At 35.8% G+C, this 13,899-nt stretch overlaps 1 protein-coding gene across 7 annotated transcripts in view; it reads left to right on the forward strand.

Annotated features, from left to right (window-relative positions):
- FAM13A (family with sequence similarity 13 member A) overlaps positions 1-13,899 on the forward strand; it is a 183,515-nt gene that overhangs the window by 86,409 nt on the left and 83,207 nt on the right. For all 7 annotated transcript variants that reach the window (XM_040478471.1, XM_040478466.1, XM_040478470.1 and 4 more), the window contains one exon: positions 4,933-4,974. In XM_040478471.1, coding sequence (XP_040334405.1) covers positions 4,933-4,974 — 42 coding nt within the window. The remainder of the gene's footprint in view (positions 1-4,932; positions 4,975-13,899) is intronic.

The raw sequence follows: 13,899 nt of genomic DNA on the forward strand, positions 1-13,899 counted from the left end.
CTTTGCATTTACCCTTTGGTCAGGAAAATCAATTTGCTCTTGAACTTCAATAATTTGTTTTTAATTCTACTGGCCACGTGTTGTGTTCTTAATCACAAAATGCAAATAATAAAAGTAACCAAAACTGTTTGGGTTTATAATACATACAAAACTTACAAAGAAGTATATACGTACATCTACAAAAATATCCCCCCAAAATTACAGCTGCAAACACTTAGCTACGAACCAATCTGAAAACATCTACATTTGTTTCCCAGAAAGAACAGAGAGATTGTTGTGGCTTTTTTTCCATATTCCTGAATGAGGCCAAACCAAAAATCTGAGGACAACACCAGCTGTTACATCACTCTCCACTTGGAGTAGTACATGGTTAATGCCTGGCACTGGGGACAAATTGAAAATGCTCAAGTGTGACACTTTAGGTTTTGCAGAGGAAGGAAGGAAAAAAAATCTGCTAACTTCACTCACCTCATCATTCTCTAAGAAAATTCATCTAAGAAAACTTAGCACATTCTGCTGCAACATGAGGGAAAAACCTGAATTCCAGAAAAAATGTTTACTTAATACTTTTAATTGTATCTTTTATTACTCCCTCACTTGGTCTCTCCCTTTTCCTCTGTTTTGTTGTTTTTGTTTTGTTTTGTTGCTTTGTCATTTGTCTGTTTTGTTGTTTGATGGTTTTCCTAGATTCTTCAATGAATGGAACTTAATCCTTAGCATTTACCTGTTTTTCATACTCCTCAGTACTCAAGGAACACTTGCGAACTATTTCTTTTAGATCAAATCACTCGAAGATTTAAAGTGTGTAGCTAAATATGCAGATGATGTTCATTTTTTTGGTAGCCAGCCAACCAGTTAGATAGTGGGACTAGTTGGAGCATTTATTGAGATAACTCAAAAGGTAATTGATTGGAACAGTGGTTTGATCCAGCAGAGGAAGTTCCATTTTGAATACCACCCTCGGGATTCTCCCAAAAGCGTTGGTTTTTTCTCAGACATAGAAAATGCCATACATTTTGTGATATCTGTTAGCTTTCCATGTAATTAAATTGATAGGCATTGTATTCATTGGCCTCACATTAGAAATTAGCACAGCTCATGAAGAAACTGTAAGTCTAGCTCTCATTCATTTATGTGCATTTACTAGTGTTGAGCCATATAAGTAAGTTCGATTAGGACCCACTAAAAACATAATATCTGTTATTGCCCTTCACAGTTGTAGCTTCCTAGATTTGGACTGTTACTTGGGTCTGTTTGATCAGTGTTCTTCCCAGAGACAGTTGTTTTGAGAGAATAGATCACCATGTGTCTGAGGACATCAGGCACCTGATTGCCTGGCATACATGAGGTGGCTGCCCAAATCTCTCAACGTATGTTTGAATTTTAAAGAGAAAACAAAGGGAAACTAATTGGCTGCTTAAACTTGGCCATTATTCAGGGTTAGCAAACAGGAAATAATTAAAACCTGGAGTTTATGTTAATAACCAAGGAGGAAACTGAATGAATTCCAACTTGTTAGAATTTGTCATTGGTTTACTTTTATGGCACACACTCCCTTTTTCATTTGCGGTACTTGTTCTTATTTTTAAAAAATTAAAAATGAGTCAGAAATAATTCTCAATTTAAAATTTAAGCCAAGGGTCGCCTGGGTGGCCCAGTCGGTTAAGTGTCCGACTTTGGCTCAGGTCATGATCTCACAGTTTGTGAGTTTGAGCCCCACGTTGGGATCTGTGCTGACAGCTCAGAGCCTAGGGCCTGCTTCGGATTCTGCATCTCCCTCTCTGCCTGCCCTAGTTCCCCCTCCGCCCCGCCTCAAAAATAAAACATTAAAAAAGTAAAATAAAATTTAGGCCAAAAACTATGACTTGTTTAATACCATCAGACATGCCTAAGATTGACATAAATCCAGAAACAGGTATAAATAACCTCTATAAGTAGACATTTGGGGACTGTAACAATAACAAAATAGCCATTTTGTACCAGTGTAGAAATGGTGATTTTTTTCAAATGTCTTATGTTCTGATATGTAAATTGTATGGAAAAGTTTGTTTTCTCAGTTATGTTTGGAAGAATTCTCCTTAGCCATTTTTGCTTAAAATTGCCTTTAAATCAGTGCATTAAATTGATTTTTAGAATTAATTGACTTAATTTGAAATCAGTGCTTCAGTTGTTTTAGAATCTATACCTTTGTCAAGATTACATTACTAAACCCAAGGAAAAGGTACTTTTATGAAAAGGAAAAGAGAAATATGCTAATTAACTACCAAAATTGATTTATTTTCATTTTCGTTTTGAATTATATTGTCCTTGAGTACTGTATGTGGATTTCTGCCCTGTTGACCACTGCTGACTGAAGAAATCTAATACTAAGCCTGTTTTATTTTACTTAAATTTCAGTAGTTTTACATTTTCTTTTTTGGAACGTGTAAAATCAGTTAAACTTTAGGGACATATCCAAATTAAGAGTTTCTCATTTTGTCTTTCATGGACAACTTTACTTTGTTTTGTAGGCTGTAGGCTGATGCAGCCTGACAAATATTTGCTTATGATTAAAAACTTGTGTTTCTATCAGGAGATATTCTTATACTGCCAGAGTACACTTCAATAATATAATCACTTTATACATGCTATCAGTCGTCATGCATTGTGGACCGACTAAGTCTGGTGTAGAGTGACTAGAATCTTTATTATGGATTATAAAGTCCACAAGATCTTGCTGAGGGCTGCTGGAATGCAGACTGGCTGTCACATCAATTTTCTTCGCCTATTCATCCCACCGTATTCTGATAGGTTAAAACTGAAGGGAAGATGGTAAACAACGAAAATGGACTAACATGTAATATAGTAATTTATACATCACTAGCTGTGTGACCCGCATATGTTATGTTGCCCACTCTGAGCCCACTTTCTTCAGGTTGAGAGGCAAGTGCCAGGGAGGGTTTGGAGGAGGATTTACGTGAGATAATTAATGTTAGAGCACCTGGTGGCACCTGGTTAATGAATAAATATGTCAGAAAAAAATGTGAAGGCAGAAAGGATTGATTTTGATTGCCTCCACTACGAAGAAATTTAGCACACACACAAAATAAACATTAGCCAAAACATGTGAACAGCTGTGTTTAGAACTCTGCACCATCTAAATCGTCTAAATTCTAAGGAAACCAACCATATTGCTAATTAAATCTTCACTAACGTACCCTTGTTAATTTTCATTCAATTTTGTTACATGTTAGAGTTCAGGATCTGTTCTGGGCAAAAAAATACTTAGTACGGTGCCCATTTTATAACACATGGAGGCAATTTTCCTATAATAACAAAACCGTTATGGATTTTTAGTTGCAGCCTTTTTGCATAGTGTTGCTCATAATTAGTACTTTTTGATCATGAATCCTTGATTTGGGAACAACCCAATTCCAGCATTTTTTGTAGTTTGTTAAGTGCTTTCAAGGAATATTTTGAAGCTAATATGTAAGCTCCTTGTATCAGTTTGGCTTAAAGTAGTCCCCTCTTGTAATAGCACAGCTCCAGGTGGCTTCTTTCCCAAGACACCTGGACATTTCCCACATGTTACCTCTAACTCTTCAGCTGCACAGCCTGACTCTACAAGCTTTGCCCTCAATCCACCCACATTAGAGTCCATAATAAAGCTGATCCATCACTTACCCTTCACTTAGAAAGAATTGGCACAAGTGATCACAAACATTAAAATCTTTGGCAACATAAACATTAGAACAGCTAAGCTGTAATGAAATTGGAAACCAAAATCATGAAAGAATGAGAAATAGTATGTCTTAGTTTGTGTGCTGTCTTTCAACTAAAATGTTAAGACCTTTGGAGGACAGCTGTGTTTTTGTGTATGTGTTTTACAGTATAACTTTGTCATAAGATTTTGCCAATATATTACTGACTGAAGCAAACTTTTTTCATCAATGTTGCTTAAGAAAATAAAAAATAAGCTGAGAGGGAAAGCTGAGATTACCTAGTTGCTTCCCCTAAGGTGGTGTGCACCCCATGTGGTATACAAGATTAGCCATAGGAGTACAGGAGAAAATTTTAGAGCTTCTTTTTAATTTTAACAGTTTCTATTTCTACTTTTATCTGTTTAATTCATGCACATAATTAATAGAGGTAGATACTTAGTCATATATTGAGGGGAGTGGCTGCTTAAAAGCAGATTTCATGAATGCATAATCAAAAAGGTTCAAAGATCACTCCAGCAGACACTAAGGGAGAGAGACTGACTCATTCTTTGCCTTGAAGTCATTTATCAAAAGAAAAACACATATTAAAGGGAAAACTATTGTATATATTTTACATTTTTAAAAATACCTTTGCATTAAGTTTTATATTGCTTCTATGTTTGAATAATGTCAACTATTTCTATAATTTCATCTATGTCCTTACGTGTTATCCATACTCATTAATACTTAAAGTAACTGCCAAAAACAAAGTTCAAGAGTGTTGTTTACTGATGTGCCTCTCATTGCTAGGGCATCATTCCTGAAGTGGCTCACATTTAACAGGGATATTTTGTTGGCTGCTTCTTACTTTCATCATTGTGGTAATGAGCTATAATTAACTTTATTGAGGTAATTGAGTATGTATGCAATCATTTTAAGAGTTTATGTATAATATATAGAACTTGGATTGGGCTTGTAGAAATAAGGTAGTAAAAAGCTTCCTCTTGAAAGTGTGATGTGAATTACTTTTGCCTTAGGCTAATCTTGAAAGAAACCTCTCTGATGGTCTCCCATGAAGAAGTAATTGACCTTGGCTAGGTCCAAGGTAGAGTATGTTTCATTAACCTTGCTCCTTTGTGAAATTAGCTCTAATGTGTCAAAATAAAATTTCTGACAGGCAGAACAGAATTTTAGTAAAATTGACATGTCAAAATATTAACAGAAATTAATTCAGAATTTATTTTCCTTTTAGTTCGCAGGAGGATGAAAGACCTATGTCACCTTTCTATTTGAGGTATTTATTTGATTTTTGTTGTTCTGTTACAGGGAATGGAGGAGGGCTGAGGTTCCTTTGAATTTATTTGCCCATTTTAATGCTTTTCAATAGAATGTTCTACACTATGGCCAAACTAAGCTTATTAGAACTCTTCATCATATTGTTCATGCTGTGTTTTTCTTCTCTTTGGTTTAAGAAATCTTAAATTAACAGAGCTGAAAAGATTAAGATATTTTGTTTTAAATCCAGAAATGCCAAGGTAGCCATTTTAATTTCAGAAACCTCCTGATGATTAGGCTGTTACCTGTGTCTTAAAAATTTCTATTCTATACATATATGCAGATGGGGGAGGGGTGTGAGCACAAGGCTCATTGGCTGAAAAAGTCTTCGGCTATGTTAAGTGTGAAAGTAAGTATTCAGTGAGTTGATGGAATTTAGGGCTATTTGCTAAAGCTTATAGAGGCAGAATAACAGCTATTACAACAGGTAAATTTACAGAATTCAAAGTAGATGTTAACTCTTTCCTCAATTGTGAAATCTACTTTTTTAAAAGAAATGTCAGGATGTGTGATAAAGAGTTTGTTTATTTTTTAATCTGATTTGTTGTAATAGCCCCAGAGTTAGATTTAGACTTTAATTCAACCAACAATAGTTCAGAAATGTGTCATAGGACTTCAGTCTTAGCCAAGTGATTGCTTTTCAGTACTGTTTTGTCCTTCAGCAACTTGAAGCATATTGCATAATCACTTTGTGGCAAAAGAGAGAACATTTGAGGTTTTAGTTGAGACAACATGGTGGTCCATTTGAGTCACTCTGGTTTCCTGCCAATCAAATCAGCATATTCTACTTCATAGGCTACCTCAACTATACAATTACCTTAAACACATGAGGAAGTTGTTGCCCAGTATGTGGTGACTCTGGTATTCATTATGTAAATACACACAGTAATATCAAACAAATGATTATCATATATTAATGGAAATTAAATTTTACACAATACAAAAGACTACAGCACTAGATCATGCCAACTAATGAGAACTGTTCTCGGAATGTCTTATTTTTATTCCTCTGGGCAACATCAATCTATGTTTTACATAGTATTGAATTTTATTTTTTTTTAACCATTTTAAAAAGCAGATGGAAATTATGTCTTAAGTCCTTAAAGAGACATAATTGTGTCTTCTAGTGTGATAATTTTTAAAAATTATTTAGACTAATTATTTAGTCTTGAAAAAGAAATTCTATACTTGCAAAATGAAAGTAAAAGAATGTAAAGAAAATGTATTTACCACAACTCTTGGTTGAGGCTATTTGACCTTTCAATGTTAAATGTCATAAAAACTAAAATATTATAGAAGTAGGAAAAAATAATGAATGTGCACGCTAGCCCACATTACAGGAGAGCTAAAGTTGCAGAAGAAGGAAGTTACAAGCAGACGCTGTTTTGAAAATTTAACGAAGTAGAGCTGTATCACAAATGAAATAATAATTATTATTTGGCCTGAAATTACAATCTCAAATGTAGTTTATTTTTCTGAATAACATTATATGATAGTCTTAGAAATTATTTAAAAACTAGGTTCATACAAGTTAATTTAACTTTTTTTATTATCTACTTGACATGAAGTAGGGAGAATCTCTTAGTAACACATGAACCTGTTTAGAGGGAGTTTTTTTGGTTTTGTTTTCAAGTTATTTGCATGGCTGGTTTGAGATTAACTTTTCTTGGGTTACTCTAGCATACAGAATTCAAGTGGAAGACAGAAAACATGATTGTTAACTATGATTACAGCTCTTCCAGATTTTTGAACTAGAAACATAACATGTCCACTGCTAATTTAGTTTATAAATTAGTGCACTTTTTTGACACTACCTTTAGTAAGAACAAATGAATGCTTAAATGTTTTAAATATATTAAAACTTCTGTAGCTTCTTTATCTCCCTTTCCCTCCTACTTTATTAAGATTTCATTCCTACAGTGCTCAGAAAGGGGAGTTAACTGTAAGACTTACGAATTTCGTAATGATTTGTCACCATGATGAAAAACTAAATTGGCTCTTTAAAATCCCAAAATTATATTTACTGTGCCTTTGAAAAGTAAAAAGTGACTGGTAGTTGCAAACTGATATCTTCCCTGACTAGGAATGTTGAATATTGTGTGCTGTATATTATATTTTGACATTGTTAACTGGTTGTTGTTGTTGTTGTTGTTGTTGTTGTTGTTGTTGTTGTTTTTGAGGGGGGTAGAGACAGAGAGGAAAGGTCCAAACAAGAGATGAGCACATCAGCTGAGATGGGCACTCAGCAGAAGTAAATCCAGCCACAGGCAGCCAGCCAGAGGGACGGGAATGAAATAGCGGGTCAGTGGCAGGAGATTCAGTTGGTGGTTTATTCTGTAAGGTCCAGCATGAGGTAGAATGGCAAAACTCAGTGGCTGTAAGTCTGGGAGTGGGCAGTTTTTAGGAAGACTGGATCAAAACAGAAGATAAAGGCAATGCAGGGCTCCAGTTTCAGAGGAAGGAAAATAGATGATCCATAAAGAAATTCAGGTGCAGGAGATCAGACAAACATCCAGCTATTGGAGTGGAGACCCGGTACGTTATGTATAATGCAGACAGAATCTGTATCTGAGGCAGAGGATAGATAGAGCTGGAGAGCATGCAGAGGACATGCAGTCCACTCATGGAGGTTCTAGGACCTTTCTGTGGCTGGGGGAAGAAGGAAGGTGGGATGCAGGAACTGGGAACCAGAGAGGCCATTTCAGTCATGACCTTGCTCCATTTTTCATCTTGTAGAATTTCAGTTTCTGTGATTACAGTTCTCTATTGTAAACACTCATGGCTGAGCCATATGTTAGTCTACCATACATTTCATTTATCCTCAGTTTTTTTCTCTTGTAAGGTAGGACTCTTATAAATAGACATGCACTCATATAATCTCATTCTAGATTAAATATCTTCGCAGATAAGAACTTTGTCTTCTGAAATTTCAGCACTTCTTCAGCACCTAGCCTAACCCACCAGAACCATTCGTCCTATTTTACTTTGTTTAATTTAATCTAATTTATTTATTTATTTATTTATTTGTTTGTTTATTTATTTTTATTTATTTATTTATTTATTTATTTATTTTTTTTTTTTCTTGCAAAGGAAAGAAAGAGTGGCTACAAATCTGACTTGCTGCCATTTCATGGGCAGGATTACTGCAGATACAGTAGCTCAAACAGTAGGTGTCATTGTTCCCCAGATGCTCATTAGAGATTACCCACCCTGTTGAAGTGATTAAGGAAATGAAAGGGAAGAATGGGTTATGCCAAACCCTTAGCAAGATTGCTACAAAATAAACAAGAACCTGCAGACTTCAGGTGAAGAACATTCTTGGCAAGGATGTCTATACCCTGGCCCCTCATAGTCTCGGCTAGACTCCCAGAAAGGTGCCCCTACCTCGATTGCTCAGATTAGCAACTTGCCGTAGGTGTTGTGTGCCACATCCAGCCTGTTATTGTCTGAATTCTTTTCCCTGTCATCCAGTCAGATCTGGCTAGAATCTGTTGCTAGTTCTAGTTTTATTTGTCTGGGTCTTCAGTATCCGCAAACTCAGATTTTGATTTCTGTGTTTATTTTCACTGGGATTAAGGCTTTTCATCTCTACTCTCCATTCCTCCTCATCTCTATCCACTCCCACCTCACCTATACTATCTTCACATTCCTTATGGCCAGGTTCAGATCTTGTCCTGATCCCATCCCATCCTATCCCATCCCATCTGACTTCTACTCTTGAATTCCTTCTTTACAAATTCCTGGATTATATATATATAGTTTGTATATGTAGATGATACATACAGCCAGTATACAAAGCCCATCTCTGCCCATACTTTATCAAAATCCTAAATGTGCTTCAGGAGCTACATACCTGTAACCAGTCTTTCGCTGGTCACCTGACCTCTGAATGGTGGCTCCTTGCTCACCTAACATCTGCCTCTTAGCAACTGCACTAATCTTCCTCTGCTTTTTCTTTCTCATTTTGTGCTCCATTGAAACTCTGAAATTGACGGTCTTTATCAATCTCAGCCCAAGTTTTAATACTTAAGGTGCAAATTGAAGTTAAATTCCTATTTTAGCAGGTTTGGAATTGCTTAGGGTCAATTTCAGTATTCACATGTTTTTTAATTTTCCTGAATTAGGAACATCAAATAGATTTATTTCTAAGTTACCTATTTGGAATACAGACTTATTCTTGAGTATTTTAGTATTTTCATTCCTTGAAACTAGGGATCATTAATTTATGAAAATCTTTTAACTGTAGAGTTTACATTGAAGAAATATTTAGCTTTGGGTAAATTCAGATTAAAACATAACCCGACAGGGGCGCCTGGGTGGTACAGTCAGTTGAGTGTCCAACTCTTGATCTCAGCTGAGGTCATGATCTCACAGTTTGCAGATTTGAGCCCTGTGTCAGGCTCTGTACTGATGGTGCAGATTCTGTCTTTCCTCTCTGCCCCTACCCCGCTTGTGCACGTGCTCTCTCTCTCTTTCTCTCTTTCTCAAAAAATAAATAAATTTTAAAAATTAAAACAAAACAAAACAAAACAAAAACATTACCTGACATTAGATGGGATCTGAAAACTGTATCATGCCACTCCTGTCCTGCTATGTAGAAAAGTTTTTAGATAGCTCTTTGCGGATTACCTTTCAAACAACTTGTGCTGGAATTGTAGATTTATGACTTTTTGGTCATACTTTATTACATTTTAATAGCTTATTTTTCTTCTCAAGCATATTGTATGTTTTCTAAATTACCATTTTGAGGGCAAAATTCTCATTTTTAGATGGGATAGTTTAAAGAAGTAGATGTATCAGTCATTCTGTTTGTTGTTGACTACCAAGTACAGCAAACAAGCAGACTGTTTATTTGATTAGCTACTTGATTTTTCCCAGATAATAAGGTCAAATAGACATTTGGGTATCTTTGAACACAAATAAGTATATATTAAAAATATTTGGTTCCATTGTCCTTTTTAACTCGGTGTTTCTAAACTGAGGAAGCATATTGTCTCTGCCGCAGTTCTTTTGCGGGGGGGAGGGTAAATATAAATAACATTAACTGTATCATTTTCCATTTTAATTTTTTTAATTGTGGCAAAATACACATAGCATAGAATTTGACATCTTAACCATTTCTAAGTGCATTTCCACTAATAGTGCACAAGTCCCATTTCTCCATGTTTTTCTTAACACTTATTATTTTCTGTTTTTTGACAATACCGTCATTATGATACAAAGTATGTAGAGCTCTTTAAAGATGCTGGCATCTCACTAGCCAAGATTCTGAGCTTTGAGTGGTGGTGGGTGTCCATATTTTCAATGTGTCATGAGATAGTCTTTTCAGTAATTAGTGCTGAGAAAACTGGATATCCACATGCAAAAGCATGGAGTTGGCCGCTCACCTAATATCTCATATACAAGAATTAACTCAAAATGGATCAAAAGTAAATGTAAGAGCTAAATCTGTAAGTACTCTCAGAAGAAAACATCAGGCAAAAGCTACCCAGTCCTGAATTTGGCAGGGATTCCTTAGATATGACACCAAAAGCACAGGAAAGAAATGAAAGGGTAGACAAATTGGACTTCATGAAAATTTTTAAATCTTGTGCATCAAACAACAACAACAACAAAGACACTCCCAACAGAAATTAAAAGGAGAATGGGGGAAATATTTGCAAATCATTTATCTCATAAGGGATTAATATCCAGAATATATGGAGAATTCCAAAAAGTCAACAACAACAAAATGATTTTTAAAATGAGCGAAGAACTTGAATAGAAATTTCTCCAAAGAGGTTATACAAATAACAAATAAGCACACAAAGAGATGCTGAACATCACTAACCATCAGGGAAATGCAAATCAAAACTCTAATATCACCTCAGACCTATTAGGATGACTGCTATGAAGAAAAGAAAATAACAAGTGTGGTCAAAGATGAAGAGAAATTGAAAGCAGGTCACAGGGTCCCAAAGAAATATTTGTACACCCATGTTCATGGCAACATTATTTGTAATAGCCAAAAAGGCAGTAGCAATCCAAGTGTCCCTCAGTGGATAAATGGATAAACAAAACTCAGTGTATACACATGGTGGAGTCTTATTCAGCCTTTAAAAAAAGAAGGAACTTCTGATACATGCATAACACAGATGAACCTTGAGGACATTTTTGCTAAGTGAAATAAGTTAGTCACAAAAAGACATCTGTATGATTCCACTTACATGAAGTACCTAATGCAATCAGATTCATAGAGACACAAAGAATGGTGGTTGCCAGGGGCTGGGAGGATGGGGAGAATCAGGAGTTACTGTTTAATAAGTACAGAGCTTCAGTTTTACAAGATAAAAAGTTTCTGGAGATGAATGGAATGAATTCACAACAGTGTGAATATACTCAGTGCCACTGAATTGTACACTAAGAAATGGTTAAGATAATAGATTTTATGTGTGTTTTACTACAACAAAAAATTTGAGGGAAAAATGTGTCACATAAGAGATATACCCCTAGCTGGAAAACACTAAACCAGACCACTAGTATAATTATTTTATACTGAAGAATGACTATAAACTTAACTAATGTGTGTCATATAGTTCTTTAGGTATTCAATATTGAGTTCTTGGTTTCTGAGCTAGTCATATTTTTTACTTGGTATGAGACTAGTATAGATTCTGGGTTTAATTCTATCAGTGTTACTTAAAATATTAAGCTTCTTATTTAGGCTATACTGATAAATTATATGAATTTTTATATTTTGTATTCTTACGTCTTTCATCAGCATGAGAAGGCAAAGGAAAAGTTTACTCACAGGAAATGACATCTTTAGAGCCATTCTGTCTAGACCTCTTGCTGCTCTATTCTTCAGTCTTTCTGCCTTCCTTAGACTTCTGTTTATAAGAACTTCAGATTTAGGGGCACCTGGTTGGCTCAGTCGCTTGAGCGTCCAACTCTTGATTTCAGCTCATGATCTCACGGTTTGTGAGTTTGAGCCCTGCATTGGGCTCTGTGCTGACAGTGCAGAGCCTGCTTGGGATTCTCTCTCTCCCTCTCTCTCTGCTCCTCCCTCTGTCTCTTAAAATAAATTTAATTTTTTTTTTTTTAAAAAGAACTTCAGGGGCACCTGGGTGGCTCAGTCAGTTGGGCATCCAACTTCGGCTCAGGTCATGATCTTGTAGTCTGTGAGTTCGAGCCCCACGTTGGGCTCTGTGCTGACAGCTCAGGGCCTCTGGGTGGCTCAGTTGGTTAAGCGTCAGACTTCAGTTCAGATCATGATCTCAGTTCTTGGGTTTGAGCCCCGTGTTGGGCTCTGTGCTGACAGCTCAGAGTCTGGAGCCTGCTTCGGATTCTGTGTCTCCCTCTCTCTCTGCCTCTCTCCCACTCATGCTCTGTCTCTCTCTCTCCCTGTCTCAAAAATAAACAAACATTAAAAAAAAATAAATTTTAAAAAGAACTTCAAATTTGAATTTAATTTAAACTTTTAATTTAAACAAATAGAAGATTAGCTCTACCTAATAGAAGTACTTCCAGATTCCCATTTAAATTGTAATGATGATATTAAAGACAAAAACTAGAGATCGCTTTATAACAATGATAAAGAAAACCATATATCAAAGATCACATCAGTGGGATGGACTGAGAAACTTATTATTACTTTACAGACTTCACGCTCCACTATCTAAACAATACAAATGGTCACAAAGAGAGAAGGAAGGGGAAAAAAAAAATTAGTTGACTTCCTTCCTTTGTCTACTACTGACCAGAAAAACAAGTGACATTCCCCCTACTGAACAGAAAGTTATTCTCTGAACCATTCAGAGCTGAGTTGCATATTCTTTTTCACTTCTCTGCCCCCATTAGTTTTTTTATGTCAGTATCTCTTCAAAGATAGAATGTCTAGTATACAAAACAATGGAAAGGAGAGGGGGTCCTCCTGAGATACTCACTTAAAGCATTTGAGAAGAGGATAAAGGCAGGAAGATTATTAGACATAATGCCTGCTTTGAAGAGTACACTGCACAAAGTACAAATTTATTCTTGATTCTCCAGCTTAGAAAATTGGACCAAATAGCAAGTGTACCTATCTAAGCATTATAGATTATTCTAGTGCAGACTCATATGGTGGCTCTTCAAATCTAAATTCATGAGCTGGCATCTACCCACAGCCAAGGGACAATGAAATAAAGAATGATCTACCACCCAAGTTGTTGGTAATAGCTGTGCCTGGATTGATTGATTCTCCTTCAGAACCACAAAACATGAAGAACTATTTGGGGCCTATAAAGAAAAATTACAAACTAAGAGAAGGATGACTTGCTCTGAGGACTCCATGTAAAAACAGATTGCAGAGAGTTGCTTTTTATATGATTCAGAGGAAAACTTGAAAGTAATATTACTAATCTTCTCAAAAATATGCTCAAGGACATGACCAACCCTCTGTGAAACGTAAGTAGGAATCTGTAAGGGGAAAATTGGTTTACAATTGTAAGGCTAGGGACACAGAAGAATAACTGAAATGAGGAGAAGGGAGCCTAGAAATGTATTAGCAGAGATTTCAAAAACTACATGGGAAACAATAGAGAGCAGAAATTATTAAAAATAAGTCAAGCACAAGGGTGCCTTGGTGGCTCAGCAGTTGAATGTCTGATGCTTGATTTCGGCTCAGGTCATTATCCCAGAGTCGTGGGAATGAGCCCTGTGTCAGGTTCTGAACAGAGCATGAAACCTATGTAAGATTCTCTCTCTTTGCCCCTCTCCCTGGCTCACATTCTCTCTCTCTCTAAACTAAAAAAAAAAAAAAAAAAAAAAAAAAAATTAATTAATTAATTAAAAAATAAAACATAAAAAATAAATCAAGTATGTGATGAGAAAGAAACTTGAAAAGCTCTTCCAAAATGGAAAGGAA

Source organism: Herpailurus yagouaroundi, unplaced genomic scaffold (assembly GCF_014898765.1).
Source record: "Herpailurus yagouaroundi ecotype Mexico unplaced genomic scaffold, PumYag 28, whole genome shotgun sequence".
Taxonomy (NCBI): domain Eukaryota; kingdom Metazoa; phylum Chordata; class Mammalia; order Carnivora; family Felidae; genus Herpailurus; species Herpailurus yagouaroundi.